General features: G+C 39.5%; 1 protein-coding gene across 1 annotated transcript in view; it reads left to right on the top strand.

Moving 5' to 3' along the window:
* The window catches only part of ADAMTSL1 (ADAMTS like 1), a 458,108-nt gene that overhangs the window by 337,738 nt on the left and 99,432 nt on the right, over positions 1-20,938 (top strand). The window contains exons 9-11 of the mRNA XM_050913597.1: positions 8,123-8,234; positions 8,850-8,988; positions 20,363-20,413. Of these exons, the coding sequence (XP_050769554.1) occupies positions 8,123-8,234; positions 8,850-8,988; positions 20,363-20,413 (302 nt within the window). The remainder of the gene's footprint in view (positions 1-8,122; positions 8,235-8,849; positions 8,989-20,362; positions 20,414-20,938) is intronic.

Here is a 20,938-nt window from a genome sequence, read left to right as displayed (position 1 = left end):
GAGAGAAATGCATTTGATTAGAGTCCAGGTTAACAAAAGAAAATACAGTTGGGCCTTAGCCTAGACTTCCTGGGACTTGCAAGGGCATGCAGGAGATCATGCATGTACAGGCAGCCAGCTGGCAGAGAGGTTGATGGGCCTTCTCAGGTTAGGGCCAGGATTGGATTAAATAATCACTTTTGAACCAGGAGCATACAGTGATTTACCTTGTGGAATGAAATAAGAAATTACTTCAATACTCGCTTTAGGGCAGAGGCCAAAAGATGCAAATCTGCTCTAGCAGGAAGGACCTACTGTTTATGGCTGGCTTATTGTTGGATTTTAGAGATATTACCGTATGAGGATTGGGGGTGATGACAGTAAGGGTCTTCTGTGTAATTTAGTTCTGATGCTAGCAAACGTTTCCAGAGGAGATTACACCTCGTATTTGAGAGAAGGCTGCAGGTCAGGCAGGAAGTGGTGAAGGATCAAGTGTTGGAAGCACTGGCAGATCAGGGTTAGGATGGTGCCCCTGGGCGTAGATGAGCTAGAATTAAGGCTGAGCACACAGAAATAGTAAGAGTTAAAGTTTAGTTGTGACTGAGTCAAGTTTTGTGTTATCAAGGTCAAATGACTGAAACATTTCGCCTAATCTACAAAAGACCATTGGAATACAGTCCCTTCATCGTAAAACAATACTACCTCCTGAGATACGTGTTTTCCTGAGGTCACTTCTGTAGAGTGCAGATTGGACCTAGCTGGAAGCACTTCTGTAACATGGTCTGTATCACTGGCTTTTATCAACCTATGTTTGCATTCAATACTTTTTTTCTTTAGCAATAGTCATAAAAATCATCCGTTCCGATTTCCTGATTTCCAAAAATTAAACAATCCTAATAATTTCTAGGTCAAGCTCACAAGCAATGACCAGCCTGAAAAGACACCTAATCATTATTTATCTTGACTAGATCTTGTGACAAGTTCAGAAAAATTCTACCCTTTTTCTCCTATTTTGGCAAATGTGGTAAAATTTATGGAAAGCCATGTAGTAGTCTTTTTGAAAACAATGTACAGATTCTATTTCATATCTACCTTTTTTTCCTGTTCAACATAAATTATTTCAACTAATAGTTCTTAGAACATGATCATTCTCCTAATCAACATATTTCATCTATAAGTACATTGGAACTGCTGTACTAGGTCAAGCAAAAAGTTGGCTTCACTCAGGTTTCTGTTTCAGAAAGGAACTGGTTTTAGATACTGAAAGAAAGAGTGCAAGAAACAGATCAAGGTTACCCTCTGTTTGTAGACCTTCCTCCTTGACCCTCATGTTGCATTTGGACTATTGTGTCTAATGACTCAAATGAGCCAGTCTTCAGGAATTTCTATAGGCCCTTTTGTGCTATATTTGCCCTTTTGACAACATTTAGCTCATGGGGTGAGTTCTACAATGAACTATGCACTGTGTAAAATAAGGAATTTTTATTATTAAAACCTTGGTGCAATATTTTCACTGATTCCTTCTGGTTTTCCCACTTTGAGAAACAGGAGATTATTACTACTGTTCACACCCTTTCTCCATTACTTCTATATTTGAGATCTCTGTCATCATCATTTGCCCCTTTCCTAGTGTCCTACTCTATTTAGTCTTTTCTTTTATCAAAGATGGTCCATACAAGGGTTATCCTTATTTCCCTCTCTGTCCTTTTTCTGGTCCCACTGTGGTCATATATTCATAATTTATTACAATATACATAAATATGTAATTTGTGAGTAGTATTTAAATATATAAATGTATATTTTGGAAATATCCATTTCCTATAAATAAATGTGTAGTTTAATAAAAAGTAATTAAATTATTTAATATTTATTTAATATAAATAGATTAATTATATGCTATATAAATATATATGTTGAGAAAGAGTGAACTACATATAATGATCAGGACATAAATGTATTCTACTTTGCTGTGTAATGTTCTCTCCTTTTTCCTTCCTCTTTGTAATATTCCATTAATCTTTTTAACTGTTGCTGCACACTGAGCTGATATTTTCAGAGAAATGCCTATAACAACTCTGCTACCATTCTGAATAGTAGCAGCTAATGTGGAGGACATTTTCATGTGTAATTAGCATATACAATTACTTGTTTTGTCCCATAGGCATTATTTCTTTTTTTGCTGAACTTGAATTTAGTCTGCCAAAGCTTCGAGTGCTTTCACAGACAGTTTCATTTTTAGCTACCATTCATAATTTTTTCCTTAGCAAACTTGGTCAGTTCATGGTTGACCCTTATCCTGTTCATCTGGGGGTCTGGCTAACAACTCATGCCCTAGCACACATCCCTGAGGGACTCCACAGGTCCTTCGTCCATTGCAAGAACAGGTTATAGGACCGTTCTCTGTTACCCAGTCATCAGTCCATGGGAGGATCTTCATAACTCATGTGAACTTTGTCTAGGACCTTCGGTGAGGGACCTAGAAGAAAACTGATATCTAAGCTATCTTTATCAGTGTCCCTTGTGAATCTTTGGCAAAGCAAACCACAATGCTCGGAAAGCATCACCCTTCTCAGGGACCCATCTTTGAGTTTTGCTCTTTATTTTCTATCTATCTGCTGACCCTATAACAGAGGTAGAGATTATTAGTCTGCGGTTTCACGCATTACTCATGAAGCCCCTTCTAAAAAATGTTGTTACAATTTTCTATCTATTTTCCTGTGGTTTAAACAATAGCTTGTTCATGAAAATAGGCTAAATGTGATCCTACATGATTTGCGTTCCTGTGCTCTTCAAAGAGTACCTGATTTGAAACTGCTGGGTGGATGCTGTTCGGATCTGGAGATGTGATACCATTAATCTTACATACTTCTTTAAAATACTGCTGATCTGAAATCTACTGTCAGGTTTTAATTTGAGGCAATAGAGACAGTCTCTTAGACATGTTATTTTCTATTCCTCTGACAAATTGTTCTTTGTAATTTTTCCTTTTCTTTTTCTGTAATTTTTTTCTGGCATCATGTGTAAATCCCCCAAGTCTGTCTACTTAAAAAATCAGTCAGTTTTAAGTACTATGAAGCTTTGGTGCCAACCTTGTTCAATTTTCATCATTTTAACAATTTTTTTTTTGTGGCAAATATTGCCTTTTTATTTTGTTAATTTTATTTTTATACAGTATCTATCACAATAAGATTCTATTTTTTACATTCATTAATTTCTTAGGTATTGCTATGATTAAATTAAGGTTAATAAAAAATCTGCAGTGGGGATTAAGATGGCTTGCTCAAAGGTGAGTTCTCTTACCCTAGGAGCATGTAGGTGGTAGTGAAATGGTCTTTCCATAGATGAGTTGGGTGTTATAGGTGGTATCCACAGAAAAGATGCAGCAGGGCTGGTGTTGGTGTATTTGGGGCTGCCCTTGGTTCTGTGGAATAATTTTGGTCTTCTCATTTGAGAAGCTTCTGCTTTTGTTGCACTTAGTAGTGGATTCAGCCCAGATTATCATAGCTGTTATAGCTGATACAGCAGGCTCTGTTGCTGCCAGCTATCCTAGCCAGTCCCTTGCACTGATTTTCTGTTTTGTTCTTCCTTTGGGGAGAATAATGGAATTTGAGAAAAGATTTGAACCTTCTAGCTTTCTGGTTTGGCTTTGTGAGAGATTTAGTCTAAAGGCTTTTTAACAGTCACCCTAATCACCTAAGGAATCCTAAAGGAACACAGCTTAATCCAAGATTGGGGCATGGTAAGCAAGTTCAATTCAGAGATGCTTTGTAAAGCATGTAAATTGGTGATAATGTAATTTCACAGTGATTTCTCTGGCTGATTTAGAGGCTGAATTGAGAAGCAACAGACGGAGCTGTCTTCCATATAAAGACAACCCCAAAAACAAGCTGATCCAACACAGGACTATCACAATCAAGGGGCATGAATGCAGAAGTGGGCAGTAGACACGTTCCCTGGAGCTTAAAGGCAGAGCTGCCTTCAGCATTCAAAGGGAATTAAAAGGCAAGCTTAGAGGAGTCATGGTGTAGTCCTGTGTGAGACAGTATGCTTGAAAGCCTTCAGTATCTCTCATGATTTACATTTTTTGTACTTTTTATGTTATTTTAAACAAGCTTGTAAAATTATTTTCCCATGACAATGTCTGGCTCCTGTTTCTGCTTCATGAACAAATTATGAACAGCAACAAATCTCATGCACATCTTCCTTGTCTTTCAATGTAAGGTATCACTACATACAAACAGGAATTTTAAAGCACTCTAAGTAGAGAAAGGAAAGCATCATACAAAAACTTTGGTTTTACTGACATTAAAAGCACAAAATTACGTATGCCACATGAGGATAGTTCTCCACACGCTCATCCCCCGTTTGTATGTTACTTAGAAGACTTCAACACAGAACTTCTCATTAATAAATCAAACCCGATGATGTGGGATTTGGCACTTGCAGAAAGCATTTGTAATAATAATGTGGAAAAATCCATTAGAACTTTTTTAATAAGCATGGTGACATGGAGCTAGATCATAATATACCAGATCAAATTTCATAACACAAAAGATGGTATGCAATAATAATTCCCTTTTCCTGTCCCCAGTTTGGGACACACACACACAAAAGAAAGAAATGGTGTCTTTCCTCCTCCCCCAACACACGCAATTTCATAAAATGAGAACATCTTATTAGATACACTTTTCATGGTTTAACCCTACAATTAACATTGGTAATTGCTTGGTTATCACTGCTGGTTATAAACTGCTGATTAAGTTTCACAACCGCCCAAGTAAACTTAGTGCAGTTTTGTAGGCTAGGCCATGTGTTCTTTAGTGAACATAAAGAAACGGTTCAGGCATATGCTGCCAAAATCAAGCATGAAAGGATTGGGCTGTGGAGGACTTTGCTTGTTTGTGTGTTTTTATGCGAACTGATCAAATTTGGGGGCTATAAGTAAAACAACACAATACAAAGGTGAAGTCAGATATTGCAGTCTCTTGGTCACAAGACAGATCAGAATAATTAAAAAAGATTATGCTCCTTTAGTATTTGAATTATGAGGTCTGTTGTTTCCATTCAACATTCTGGAGATATCCCCAAAATCAATACTGCATTTTATCAATCCCAAACTTCACCTGAGCAACAGCTTATGCCTCTGTTGCACCATCCCAAACAGTCATTTACAAAATCAATTTTAAAAAGCAGAGTACAAGCAATGACTTCTTTCCAAGGTCTTTCTACAAGAAAAAAAGATATCTCTGTTGCTGGTGACTGTAGGCTAGACAGTTAATTTTTGGTGGATAGTCTGATGACTTTAATTTTAACCAACTCTTTATAAGACTGGTGATATCCTCTTGGGTCTTACAAAGAGGTGAGGGCAGCTCTGATGTTCGGAATACTCCAAACTCCCCTGAAACCTAAAGGAATTCAAGGATGATCTCTAGGGGGCTGCAATGCACAGTTGAGTGCTCTGCAAGATCTGAGTAATTCTGCTGTCTGCTATTAATAAATTTAGATAGGATTGTTTTTGCAAACATAATGAACGATTGCCATTTTTTCTGATTCGGTGACCTAAGGATACAAAACTCACTGTTAGTTAGAGGACTAACTAAAGATTCTGAAGTATTGACTGTCTCTTTTCAAAGCTCTGGCATTTCTCATAGCTAACAGGGTGTTGCAAATACTGTAAGGGTAAAAAATTTCACCATACTCCAGAGCCGAGTATTTCAATGTGTGGAAGTTGGCCCTGTGCAGCAAAACCAGGACATTTCTTAAAGTATTTAGCTATCAAGTCTCACTTTGAGTTTTGCAAGGCTCAAGCAGCCACTGATGTTTTCTCCTGGATCAAGATCTTAGCTGTAATAAACTGTCAAACAAAATAAAAAAGAAATTTTTGCTGTGTGGAATCACCATATATTGTTCCTCTTCTGCTTACAGTACTCCTTAAAAAAATAAACTATATTGTGCCTGCTTCTATCATTTGCTTGTTTTGTATCATTTTAGCTCATGGCTGTGGCTCATTGTAATTCTTTCCCACCTATCTTGTTATCATGGCTGTATGAGTGACTTCCACGTTAGGCTGGAAAAGATGTACATCTGTCTTTTCTCTGTGTCAAAACAGACAGATAATTCTGCAGACATGCAGGAATAGTCTTCAGAGAGAGGAACTCTTCTGTCTTCCTCATTTTTTTTTTTTTTTAATGTGAACTCATTTTCCTCCCCTTCCTTTTATAGTAGGCTCTGTGTGAGCTCTTGGTCTGTGCTTCATGATTCACTGAAGACCGTAATGCTGAGTAGATCTTCTGAGTTTAAGAATCACTGATGATCCTTAAAAAACAAAGAGTAAGAGCAGAATCCTCCCCAGTGAATGCTTTTTCTGCACATTCAGATCAGAGACCTCCCTGAATGGCTTCCAGCACAATGGAACATTTTTCCCAAGAGTGCATGAGGCTTTCAAGAGCCCAGAAAGACCCTTCTGAAGTGTGTGATTAATGCACCATCCCCGCACAAGGAATTAGATATCCTGTTTCTGACACACAGACTCAAACGATACTGATTCGTGCAAAAGGCCTCCCATTTGCTGAAGAAGCTATATTGCTACAGCTGTATTTTTTTTTCCTGTTGGGAATTTACATCACTGTTTACTCTAATTAGGAAAGGGCAGCCTTAGTCTCAGTGGGCCAGATCTCTTACAGCCATCAACATATCCTGCACTATTTTTGCCTTCCTCCTTCTCTTCAAGATATATTTTGATTCGTAATCATGTTTCTGTCCATCTACAGGGGAAAACAAAACAAACAACCCATATTACGCTGTTCAGCTCAATTTGTCATATTTTTGCTTCTGTTTCACAGTCTACTCTCATGGTCTTTCTTCATGTTTGGAAAGAGAGAAAAGGAAAGGCAGATTGAAAAATGGTGTTTCCAAAACAGGGCAAGTTGTTCAAAACATGGGAAAAGAAAAAGGAGGCAGTGCTGAAACATTTTAAGCTGTCTGAAAAAAAGAACAGGGAGGATTGCTCCTGAGAGCAGGAGTACTGACTTGGAGAAGGGTCCATCTTTCCTGATTGTGATTTGGCAGTTTTCTCTCCTGCGACAGCATCATGCCACTGATGCAGAGATGTCCAAGCAACACTGATACATTATGTCCTAGGACAAATAATCAACTAGGAGAGGCTTTTAGTAGCATTGCTGTTCTTCCCTCGCCAGTTGTTCATGCAAAGGCTTAGAGGTAAGGACAAGGGATATCCTACAGAGATTTGTAAGTCCCCATAACTGTATTAATCAGCACAGCTATCAAACAGGAAGGATTTTTTGCACCTTGGGCCAGGTGCAAGTGGTACTGCTTTAGCGGTGTGAAGGTCTCTTTTCTTATTGCATTCCTTGCACTACAAACTCTTGTTTACATGGGAAATCCATTCAGCACACAAAGTACTGGAAGCATAGTGAAGCTCAGGTGGCTTAAAAGTTGGCAGTACGTGTAGCCTCTAAAGAGTGTTTTCCGAACATGCACTTTGCTCCAGCCAAGAGTCCACACCTATGACTGAAAGGAGCATTTTTGCAGCCAAAATAAAGTAAGCAGGACAGCCTTATAATAATGACAATACCACAAAGGAGAATGAAAAAGAGACCTCACTTCAGAAACAAAGAAATCTTGAATTGGAATTTTTATACTTTTGTATTTCTTACAGCATAACCTCACATTTTTTACTCTGAACTATCTAATATAGTATACATGGTCTCCAAAGGTGCTTGGGAAATATTAAAGATCTAAAATCCATGTCAATGTGGCAGGGACAGCAGGTAGTGGTAGGTGATTTTCTGATGGAATGAAGATCAGTCCATATCATCTGTCCCCATAAAATTGTTCAGTAGCACTAACCATGCATTTACTATGCATTCATTATTTCAGAACATGGTCTCAGAATGGTCAGAAATGCCACTGATTATGCCCAGAAATTTATTTGACTGTGTTTTGTGGCCAAGATTTTGCCACCAATTTATGCTCTCTTTTGTGCATTTCATTTTCCTATTGCAAAGTATCTCTGGTATTTCATGTAGCTGCAAGATGTCTCAAAGCTGCAAGGTGCATGTAGCAGAATGCTTCTTCCCGGTATTTATGTCAAGTTCACTCTTTGGTGTTACATCTTTTTCAGATCCGCTATGCTGGTGCTGCCGACAGTTCAGTTCAGTTTATCTTCTATCAGCCTATCATTCACCGATGGAGGGAAACTGATTTTTTTCCTTGTTCAGCATCCTGTGGAGGAGGTAATGAATTACCACTGTATTCCAGAAACAGTTATCTGCATACAGGATCTGTCCCAACTGCTGCACTGAGATTTGGACCTTTAAAATGGGCAAATTCTGAAAATGAAAGTAGTTACATCTAAATGAAGGGAGGGATGTAGCAACAGTGGTAGTAGCCTGTAGATTTTTTAGTATCATACCAGACTCTGTACATAAAGTATATTTTAATATCCACATGACTGCATTTAATGCTACAGCTGTCAAATATAAGGGCTGATGGGATTTGGGCCGGCTTTGGAATCACAAGATGTCTGCATTTGCCCCTGTCCCCACCAGCAGCTTTACCCTCTGAACTGAAACTGAGCGTACGAGTCTTGGTGACCAAGAAATCTCAGCCTCTGTTTTTTCTTTTTGTTCTAGGCTTCTGAATTTTTATTTGACCATACTGGTTATCTTTTGTTTCCTACCACATGTAATTTGGGTTGTTTTCAATCTGGTCTGTAAAACAGCGGCTGTTATGTCCAAAAGCGCTGATATTTTCAGTTCACTTTTTATCAAACCAGAACTTACATGCACCTCAGAGAGAGACAGGAAGAACACCACATGACAGATTATTTCTTCCACTGTGTATTGCAGGTTATCAACTGACATCTGCTGAATGTTTTGATCTGAGAAGTAACCGGGTAGTAGCAGATCAATACTGTCACTATTATCCTGAAAATATCAAGCCAAAACCAAAACTTCAAGAGTGTAATCTGGATCCTTGTCCTGCAAGGTCAGTCAGCTTCAATTTTAAAAGAGACTGGGCTCTAAAGGAGTAAAATAAAGTAGGAAAATATTCTGTTGCTATTGCTTACGATGTCATTTAGCCTACGTAATTCAACCTCTTTCTCATTCTGAGGATGTACTGTGTAGAAAAAGACCTCTGTTTAGCACCTCCACATTGCAAGGACTGATTTGAAATGGTTGTTTCTTCCCCTCAGATTGTGTTTTGCCTCATTAAATGTTATAAAGTATGAGAAAACAAATTGTCCATGATACCATCCCATGACCAACACATGTCTCTTAAATGTTAGTGAGATGAGAAATATTCTCTTGGGGTAAAAATGTTGTTGGAAAATGGTTGTCATCACAATTAGAGGTATTATTTTTATGGGTTTTTACATTTTCTCCTTAATAAAAAGCTTACTTGCAGTCATGGCAGCTTGTAAGAATGTAATGTGGGAATTTGTTCTAATTATCAATACCCTTTGGCCCCACACAAAAGACTCCTCTCTGCTCCCCTGCCAGGCTTTCTTCCTCAGAAGATTAATAGTAAAAATAGTAAGATCACTGAGTCAGATTTCCCGTGTATAAGAAAAGGAACAAAACCACAAAAAGGACTGGTCCTTTGTTGCACTGATTCCCCTGAACCTCAGTGGAAGTCAGCCTGCAGCCGCTTATAAGATGCAAGCATCCATTTGTGTAATCTAAAACTTTTCATCCTCTTGTGTGGCTTTTTGATAAAAGATGGTTAAGCACAGCCCAGCAGGTATGCATGCAAGGATGCCCTAAAGCCATTTATTTACCTGCTCCTTTCCCTCTAGACTAGTTTTGTGCCAAGTTTGATAAAACAAGTTCAAGCAAGTGTCACCTAAAAAGTTGCTAAGGCCCTTCAGATTGCTGGAGGGTGCCATAGAAAAAAAGACGTTCTAGCCAGGAGAAGGATGCTTTAGGGACCTATGGGACTATGTATCCACCCAACTGAGGATGATTTCTTCCCAAACCAGGTATAGCAGCTTTAGACTAGTTAGCCATTGTCAAAGCAGAAAAAATCACTCCAAGCTCAAGATAGTTTTTTCCTCTTCTAGAAAGTTTTCATTAAAGTTCATTGACTTTTCATAAGTGGAGTTAACACCCAGGTTTCTTCGTCACTGAAGACATATTTACCCATAGTGTATGGAAGTTTATATTCCTTTGTTCTAGTAAGCATATTTCTAATGGTAGTTCTGTTTGTAAATAATTAAAAGCCAGAATTATTCTTATACAGTTTTAAATCTGAAGTGAAATTCTCCCAGAATTAAAAAGTGGAAATATCAAATCTCGAAATCCAATATTATCTCAGCTGTATTGTACATTCTTTAAGATACATACTTTATCATGTATTTCATTAGGATGTATTAAGGATATAATATTAAGAACGCAGCTTCACTAGGGCTTTGTGGAAAGTATTTTCTGTTGAGCATGTACTCAGGAGTAATTTTTCAACTTAGAGATTGCTTTCCCACAATGCAACAAGACCATTTTTTCCTTTAACAATATTCTGTCAAGTTCAGTATCTGGCTTCTCTTGTCCTAGTACTTTCCACAAAAAAATATATATTTAATTTCTCAGGTTACTTAAATATATTAACAGTTGCAACTAGAAACCTTACTATAATAAAGTTCTTGTATTTTTTCCTCAGTGATTTTCTCAGATCAAAAACTGTCTTTGAATTCTCCTTTGAATTGTTTGAGATAAATGTCAGTAAAGTAGAGGCCAGGTATGATCAGGTAAGAGACCTAAATATGAACATCTCAGAAAAAGGATTGCTGAAAGGTGTGAATCGTTATGGAACCTGTCTTTTAGATTCACCTCTTATAGTACCAATGAGAAAGTAACTTTATGTAGCTGCTCTTCTTTTTTTTAAAGCCTAAGCTGCTATTTTTTAAAATACAGTTCTGAGTCAAATATGTAATTTGCCTCTGGGATTTGTACTATGGATATTTTCCATGCTTTTCCTGATAATTTTAAATGACATGTTCTCAAACAGTAGGACAGACGATTGCATGGTACATGGGAGGAAAGAGAGAAAAAAAATAACAGCTAGGCAGATGTCAGGAAGCAATTTTTGTTTTCTATAAGACATAACAAGGCAAAGTTGTTGATATAAAGACCCTGAGGGGAGGGAGAGTCATTTAGAAGTACAGCTATGCCGTCCCAGGGTACAGGCAGTAACAGAGAGGAATTGGCTTTTTGGAAACATCCTCACAGAATGCCAAATTGCAAATGATTATTTTCAAAAGTACCTTTGTAAAGAATTCAAGAATCAACAACCCAGACAGAAAACCAGAGGAAATCTGTGGTAACTTCTGGAATCCTGATGCTTTCTTACGGTCTGGAAGAGGGTAGGTGAAGCAGAACAATGGGGTCAGGAGCGTGAGCGAGGAGGGCGTCTTGGCTCTGCAGTGTCTTTGCTGTATGGGAGTCGCTCTGCTCCACCGGTGTAAAACGAAGATGTTAATTTTTCCTGGCAACCCAGTTCCAGTGATGCATAGCTGATTAGTGGTTGCTGACTGTTCCTATGGTGTGTCAATGAATGCCACAGAAAATAAACGTGGAAGACCACAGTGGTGCTGAATAAAGCAACTGAGAGGGGTTACTGTAGGAGAGCTTATATTAAAATTTTCAGCAAAGGGCAGGCTGAAAGAAAAGTTTAAATGAATACCAGAAGTATCGTGTGGGCCTGCAATTAGTTGCCTCTTTAGGCTTAGTGCATAGAAATGTTTTACTTTATTGTGCTTATTATGGCAATAATCAGCAGTATTGTTGGCATCATGAGTAGCAAAAAAAGCTTAGAGTGAACAAATGTGGAAAATGAATCAACTTTTCTTTCTGCAAACTGTTTCTCATATACTCAGAGGAGAAGCAGTGTGTGGAAGGTTATTTGTCAAACATATATAATTGATACATGTTCCTTTTCCAGGTTAAGTAAAGGTGGCCCATCCACCTGAGTAAGGCCAGTAATTAGTGTCTTGCGGGATAGATAACACGTCATGACACCAAATCCCTTTTCGGCCCTACGTAGTATCAATGCCCTCTCCAGCCTCTCTCATCGACTCTCTTTGGGATCTGGCTCCAGCCTTAGAAAGATAGAAAGAAAAGATCTGTTTATTTACAGTCCATCAAGATTTTACAACAGTCCGTACTTGACTGGCAAATATATGTATAATGTCTACTGATGTAAATAGCGCCCGGTTTGATCTAGTCCACACTCCTTCTATGTGGCAAAATCCAACATTAAGGTTTCACATATTTAATTAATTGCAAATCTTTTAATTATCCAAAATTTCACAGACTGGAGGGTTTAGGGGAGATTTTTTCAGCTATCATCAGTATCCTCCTGTCTGGTGTCCTCTAATGAAAGGTGAATGGAATTTTTTTCTGCTTTGAGAAAAAGTCTGTTTAGATTTGACTTAACTGGGTGTGTTAAACACTTACTTAGGACAACTGTGAGGTGCTATAAGCTGAATCATAGAATCATAGAATGGTTTGGCTTGGAAGGGACCTTAAAGATCATATAGTTCCAACCCCCCTGCCATGGGCAGGGATACCTTCCACTAGATCAGGTTGCTCAAAGCCCCATCCAACCTGGCCTTGAACGCTTCCAGGGAGGGGGCACCCACAACTTCTCTGGGCAACCTGTTCCAGCGTCTCACCACCCTCACAGTAAAGAGTTTCTTCCTAGTATTTAATCTAAATCTATCCTCTTTTGGTTTAAAACCATTACCCCTCGTCCTATTACTACACTCCCTGACAAAGAGTCCGTCCCCATCTTTCCTGTAGGCCCCCTTTAAGTACTGGAAGGCTGCTATAAGGTCTCCCCAGAGCCTTCTCTTCTCCAGGCTAAACAACCTGAACTCTCTCAGCCTATCCTCAAGGTAAGGCTTGAGGTATCCTGAAGATACCATTTCTTTCATAATTCAAAGGCATTTCTTCAAAAAGTAATTTTTATAAATAGGGAAAAGGCTTTTACCCCACTCATCAGTCACCTACTCACCAGGATACTCTCTGCAGCAACATCAGTACTGCTTCTAGATTCATCTTCAGCTTTTAAGTGGCATTCCCAGCTGCACTGTTCTGAATTTTTACCATCTCCTCTATTTTTTGCCTATCTCTGCTACATGTTAATGTGGGGTTTTCTGAGTCACAAAAGCTCTACTGGTGCTTTTACCAGGAGATTTCAATGGTGTATAAAGATTTCTAAAGGCATCTTCAGCAAAGATTCTAACTTCATGCAGCAACTGTCTCAAAAATTTCGTATTAGCAAGCCTCTAACATATGTGCTTCTTTTTATCACTTTGCCAGTAACGCCAGTCTGATCTGCACAGGCAAAAATCCTGGAATTTGCCTAGAGCATTATCTGTAACCCTGCCACCAGAAAAAATGTTAGTACCTGTGGAAAGTTTGGGGAAAGATCTCTCATTCAAGCAAGACTTTCAACACTCAGAGACCTGAAGGAATTCTCAGATATCCACAGTTTATGGAGTCCTCCAGCAAAATTGCAAACTCCTCTTCCTACTCATCAAAGTTTTTCTTCTGGCATTCTCACTTAACTATCCATACTGGGTGGTGGCAAAGGCAGGCATCAGCAGAAAGAATCTTACATTTAAATAAAATTGTACATTTTAGTTATTAATTTTTAGCCAAACTAACAAGAGCAATGAAGTACAAGTAAAAGCACACAAAAGACTGTTAGGATATTACGGCCACTCAGAGTAACCCCGAGTAGTGAGAAGTCCCCAATATTCTTGGTGATGTGTAAACGTATACAATTTCCTGCGCAACAGTGCAAGACATGTGCATGATAACTTTTATATATATCCTTCAAAAGAAAAAGAGGTAAATGAGTAAATATGCATGATTAAAAGGGCAACATAGAGTATCCTCTTAACCAGTAACTGAGGCCTCCTCACTTCATTACCAATTGGCAGCTGAAGCACAAAATTGGCAAACACATACTTTTTTGCTTGTTATCAGCTTCCCTAAAGGTTTTATATTAGATAGCAATTGTAAGCAAAGTGTCACAGCAGTGCAGTGTTCCCATTTTCACTACATTCTTTCTGGAAGATGAAAAAAACGGGAGTGCTGATATGTTCCTGAAAAGATGGGCTGATTTACACAGTAGCAGCTATAGATCTGCAGTGATGAGAGAGGTCTGAGACACAATGACTCATTTATTGTTATTGCTCTTGACTGGGACATATGATAGATTTAAACTTTGTTTTGAATACTCTTTCACATAAAATACCCCATAGTTACCACAGATACTGGGCTTTTTGACAACACCCCAGCTTTCTGCATGGATGTGGGACACTGGTCATGACGATGCCCTTTCCTGATCCTTGCCTCAGGCAAATGGTCGCTTCTGTGGATTTGCATTTTTACTTAAGTTCTTAATTTGTTACAGGGGGGTTGAGAAAGCCTTTCTGCCTTGCAGTGCTCTCTGAACCTTGGTTGCCTCTGATTACTGGGTCTGGTCTCAATTTCCACAGCCAATCACATGCACATGAATGATCCTAAAGACAGCAAGAGATAGCCATTCCAGGGGAAGATGAGACATGAATATTTTAGCCATCAAAGCGGAAGGGAGAACAAACCTTTTCCACCAGCATGGTTGAAGTTGCATGTGCTGGAAAATTGAGACTGGTATTAGCAAGAAGTATGCTGCCTGCAAATGAGAGAGCACAGTCAACAAACATCAGTCATTCCAACTGTATATTTATGGAGGGTGATTTTTGAACAGTTCAGAATTTACTGAGGAACTACCACGGTTGCTGGAGAAATGAGCTAAAATGATGCATTATGTATGAAAAAAGGGGGAGAAAAGTTTAGGAGGCCAAAACCAATTCAGGGCAATAGCAAAGGAACCACCGAGTAAGTTTTCAGGAAGGCTGAATTGGAAATAGTGATACATTTGAGTAGAAATGGCAGTACGTATGCCTCCAGATACAGGAGTTGTAGATGGAGAAGGAGCTGATAGCAGTGGCAATGTTCTGGTAGTCATAATCGGGGTCACCTGAGTTCAGGAGCAGGATAAAGATGATCTGCAGATACTCGTAATGCCTAAAGAGGTAACTTTCTTCTCAAGACAAATAGACAAAACCTTGAATTTTTGGGCAGGGTAAAAGGCATTTAAATTAAGCTAGAAAATTATTTTGTCAGAACAGGCAGGGAGGGTGGGCCAGGAAGCATTCATCAAAGTGTTAAAAAGTGTGAATAGCAGAGCAAATTTAGCTCTAAGGAAATAGTTCATATTAAAGGAAGATAGAAAGGCAGGCAGAAAGGAGCTGTCAGGATGCATCAGATAACAAACTGTAAGGTGGGAAAATAGCTCTTGTACTCCTATGAGCATCAAATACAGATATCTATCTGCTCAAGATGAAGTTATGGGAAACGTAGTCTATTTAAGTCCTAGAAGAGATCAAAACCACAGCAAGTAGTAAGATGGTCACTTACAGAGGTTTTCACTGGATATTCAGTTGTAAACACTTAGTAGTGGAAAATAACAACAAATTTCCATCTTTGTGTCAAACACTGCTCATCCAAACCACCATAAAATATTAAACTGAATAAAAAAGGGAGAAGATTTTTAGAAGCATTACAGTCCTGCTACATGAAGGAAGTACTTTTGCTGCTTCCAATTGATAACACCCATTTCAAGCCCTATAAAGAGATTAGTTTTTAGCAGTCTATGGCAATGATCAGTAAACCATATGTTTCTTAGAATTTGAAATCTGTACACCATTAATAAGTCATTTACTATAAAGGTGAGATACTGTTGTGCTGAACAGACATGCTGTCTAAAGTGTGAGGTTTTTCTGGAGGTTGACACAGAAGGATAGCTTTCTTGGCAGTCCTTTGCATTTTTAAGTAGGTTATTTAAGTATCTACTGACATTCCATTTAAAAATGTTTAGGTAAGGGACATTGGCTTTTACCAATCTGTAAAGTACTAAGACCATATGAAAGGCTGTATAAATACAAAATATATGGAGTTCTTCAAGTTCCACACTGACAGAGAGTAATGTGATAAGATGATCACAATACTATCTATATCTCAGGATTAAGCATGGTGGTCCAGAAACCAGAAATGTAACACATACTGGTAGCGTAACTGAGAATTATGATACTTGCTACCTGCAAAAGTAGGCATTCAAAAGCCAATGTTGCCTGTACCTGTGGTGTTACCGTAGATGTCATCTACCCCAGCTCTGAATGGAAATAGTGATAGTTTTACAGAGTAACACATGGGAAACATTAACATATACCGTCTATTTGAGGGCCTCGATACCTGTTTCTCAGGGCAGAAAGCATTCTTGTAGCACAAGGTGATAATGTCACACTGTGGCATCTTCACAGAGCACTGTGAGGGGAGGGTGCAGTATCACACCCTGCCTTAGTGTCAGGATTTGTAGTGTTAAACTGGAGACTTTTTCACAAGCCTGTCATCTGTCCAGTGATAATCATGGCTCTCAGGGAGATGCTGGCTCGGGTGCTAAACTCTTCTTTTGTGATGAACTTCTTCAGGTCTTCCAAGTGTTCCCTTTCACTTAATGAATTAGATGTCCAGAGCCAACTTAAGCTTCTTCAACTTTTTATTATTATTTGCCAATTGCTATTAATGTCTTAGACATACTTCGGACCATTGCTCAGATGGCATAGTCCCTGCCATGCAGATCATTTACTCTCAAGTCTGACAGATTTCAGTGAAGGCCTAAATCTTTGCTGTGTGAGTCCCTGCCAGGAAGGAAGTGTAACAGCTCCAGCCACCCAGGAGTGCGGGCAGCCCTGCAGCTGCAGCACTGCGGGTAGGAAACCCCCGGGAAGACAGACCCCACAGCAGAAGTGAAGGCTGTGAGCCAGAGGCGTGTGAGTGTCCTGCAAAGGCTGGGCACTGCATGGCAGAGTGCAGGAGCACCAGCACAGGAGCAGCAGGTGCCCCTACCCACTCCCAGCCTCAGCACATTATCCCCAGGCAGGGTCATAGCACCCTGAGGCATCTCAAGGGGAGATGCCCTTTCTCTCTGCTGACTCTTCTCCCAGCTCTAGCCCCCGTGCCTCTGCTTGGCTCAGCAGGTGGACAACTTGAGAGCCGTGGGCATGCAGGAGAGGGAGGCGGGAAGGGCTGGCACCTTGTCAGAGAGAGAGTCATCGGGGAGCTACAGGAGAAAGGCATTTGTGCCTGTCATTTGTGCTAAGGGGCTAGCTTAAGAAGGAAAAGTAGCGACCAGGGAAGACGATGCCAAACATGACTTTCAAGGAACGCAGCTGCAGCACCCGTCCCAGGGGAAAGCCGAACATTTGCAGAGATGGCAGACCTAGGTGTGGCACACCCACCTCTGGCATGTGCAGCGCCCGCTCCAGCTGGACACGTGCCTTGGAAGAGCAACTGTGCTGAAGCTGCCAGCGCTGAGGAGGAAAACAAACCAATCTGCAGAGTATATGACACGACTTCTTGGTCTGAAAGGCATAGGAGATTTCAGACATATGACACACAACAGCTCTTCAAAATAATTTGCTTTGTGCTCCTCCTCCTGCCAAAGCAGGTTTGCTCTAGATGTTGTGTGAATGAGTCCTGTTAGCTACTCCCACATCAGCCAGAAATCTCAGTGTAGTGGAGGAATTATTATTATTTGTTCTGTTCATTTAGCACGCCATCCTCTTTGTATTGTCTGAGTAATGTACAGTGAACAAAGCCCATAGACTACATCTCTTCCATCTTTTTGTATGAGTATGATGGACTGATAGATTCATGGAGTTTAAAACACTTTGTCCAGTCAAAAAGTACAGGATTCACCAAAGTAATCTCTAAGATGTTTTTTAAATAGTTCACTTAAGCTTGGGGTTTTTGTGGAACACACACAAAAAAACCATACAAGCCTAGCTAGGAAAGATGCAGTTGCCATTAATGGTACAATGACCATCTGCTGTTCTGTTGTATCTTCAAGTCAATTTTTAAAGTCATAAATTAAGCCATTGTGTATTATTGTGGGGATCTTTTTCCTCACTGTGACCACAGGACTTAGGTTGCTGGGGGTCATTATCTTGCAGTAACAGAATGAGAGCCTTTGGCAGCCGCTCACATATGCACAAGGACAGTGTCAGTAATTCTGTGGAGCTCTATACCATTTACAGAAATGCAATTTATGTATGCAAAATTCTTTGAGGGTCAAACCTTTCCAATGACAATATTAATCTAGTGCTTTGTAAATGTTATTTAATCTTCATAACAGTGTTTGGATGTGGTACAGTTATTTCCATTGGAATGGCCTTGGATATTATGCATTCTAATGCAGATAGACCTGGATTATAGATACAGATCATGTTTATTAGAAAGAAAACATTTCTCACTGCAGTGAGTGAGAAATGTTTTTAAATCTGTTTCTTTCTTAGGCACTAGATGCTTTTATAGTATAATTATTTCATTTCTGAACTTGGTATATTAACCTTTTTTCCAACCGCTCCTCAGCAAGCTGACGAGCTGGAAAGTGCAAAAGGCTTCAGAGTGGAACTTCAGCAGCAGTGGTAGAGCAGTCAGGAAAACAGCAGAGATTCCCAAAAGCATGAGCAAAAAAAACCTCAGGAAAAGTCCCCTTCCGTCTTCTTAAAATACTAGTATAGAATTTCTCAAACGTCTCCAGGCATTTACCCATCAAGCTAAGTCTGAAAAGACTTGTTCATTGGCCATGCTCTAAATGACCCATTTGTCTTTTCCAAAGTTTCCCAGTGCCAGATTTTCTCCTAGATTTTTAGATTTTTGTGGAGACAGGCAGCTCTCTGAAGATGCAAATATGCACACTCACGCAGAGGACTCCTGTGACTGCAGAAGCTCCTAATCTTAGAGGGAGCTGTCTAGTCCCCATCACACACTCCCAGGGCTCCAGCGTCTTCCCGCGCTTTAGCTGGAAAATTCCAGCACGCTGACCTGGTGCTGACTCCTCGCTGTGAAAACACAATGGGATCCATTCTCCTATCGTGGACAAGTTATGCACATAAAAACCCTGTTGACTGAAAGGAGAATAGACCCCTTTAGCCTTAGCATGACAAGACTCCTTTGAATGCTTACAGCATTTTTCAGTGAACTGTGTTGAAGAATACTTTCTCCCTTCCCCCTCCTTTGCTCCTTCCCCCTTGCAGAAATCTGTAGCAGCATACCTAGCACCTCTCATCTGTATAAGGCTCTCAAAACCCACCTTCATTATTTTCAGTCAGTTTCCTCTCTCCATAACTTGGGTAGGGACACACTTTCTATTTTAATGCAATTAGCATTCACTCTTTGATGGTTCTGCTCACCTGCCCCATCCAAGTCCCCTGTTGCACAGTGACTTTGATGAAACTGATAGATGAGGTGCTCTGGGATCATCTATTTGATGTTAACAGATATGCCTGATAATTGGGAGACAACATGGGTAGAGTAACTCTGAGTCAGAATCTATAAAAAGTGCAGACAAAAGATGAAATTCCAGACTAGCAACTCAGTGAGACCCTGTAGTTGCCAACAAGTCAAGTGACATCCATCTCACACATAACTGGCACAATAAAGGTTCAGATAATTACTAGTTTTGATCTACACTATTGCCTTCTATAACCTTTAGATGTTATATTATTTAGATATTATACCAATAACACTACAGCAAACCAAGCCAACCAGTCATGACAACACCAAAAACAAATAAACAAACAAAAAACCAACCTGACATGTTACTCTTCTCTCCAGCTCCTTCTTTCTTCCAGAAAAACCCAAATAAGGAGGCAGGTTCTGAAGATGAATGAAATTGGACTGATTTAAGGTGGAGACACAGGAATTGCAGATTTGAATTCTTGCACTGGGATTCCCCAAATTTCTAATCCCAGCCCCTGTAAAAAGCAGACATTTTGTCCGAAGGGCAGAAACAACCATACGATAGTTTAAAAAAGGGTTTGATCTAGAGCTCTCTGAAGCAGATAGAAGTTCCCCTACTGTCTTCAGTGACTTTGGATCCAAGCTCCAAGAAAGTATTAAGTGTAGAAAAAAAAAATTTTTAATGGCAGATAGTAACCTCATAAATTTAAATAATATTTGGACAACTCATTGGATCACTTGTGGTAATGGATTGCTTCTTAGTCAAAGAGTAATATAGTCATAAGAATAAAGTAGTAATCAGTGGTTTATTCTTTGAATGAGTCAGAAACTGTAGGATGGAACCATAAGTTTTGTTTTAAATGTGGTAGCAACTTAGGTAAAATATCTTGTTTGTTTGGGGCTTTTTTGTAATATTGTGTAAAAAAAGTTGTATAATGTAATCATTTAGTGTTTATTTTATTATGTGTACCTTCTACTCAGAGGGTTGGCATTATTGTTCCTAACAGTGATGGATACAAGCAGATCATGCCCTATGACCTCTACCATCCCCTTCCTCGGTACGTAAAACAGTCAAGCAGATGCTAGGATTAACAAATGCATTTGCTTCTTTTTTTCCTCTTCTCTGCATTTCTGCTTTGCTCTCAAACTAAGTTAACAGATGCTGCTTTTCTCTTGCTCTGAACTCCCGCAGATTGACCTAGAGATGTTCAAGTGCTAACCTGTTGTTATAAATTCTGTTGATGCAGAACTGAAACGATATTCTGGCTGAAGCAGCAATGCAGACTTATTAAGTGTGTGGTCCATGTCTTTCCCTTTTTCCTTAACCCCCACCCCCACCTCCCCTTTTCTCTCACACCTTTCCTTTTTCTTCCCTTTAGTCATCTCTGAGCAGGACTATAACCTGTGGCTTTGTAATGAACCATCAGACTTCCTCTCTCTCTCCAGCAGTGCTACTTCTTGCATGCTTATAAATTGTGAGATTTTGTGTTTAAGACAGTATTAGTTCTGTGCTCTAATCCTGCAAACCCATGCTAATGCCTTCCCCAAGGGCATTAATCCATTGGCTTTTCTAAGAAATCAGA

Source organism: Gymnogyps californianus, chromosome Z (genome assembly GCF_018139145.2).
Source record: "Gymnogyps californianus isolate 813 chromosome Z, ASM1813914v2, whole genome shotgun sequence".
NCBI lineage: Eukaryota > Metazoa > Chordata > Aves > Accipitriformes > Cathartidae > Gymnogyps > Gymnogyps californianus.
The sequence above is the reverse complement of the archived record's forward strand: the minus strand, read 5'-3'. Positions and strand labels throughout refer to the sequence as shown.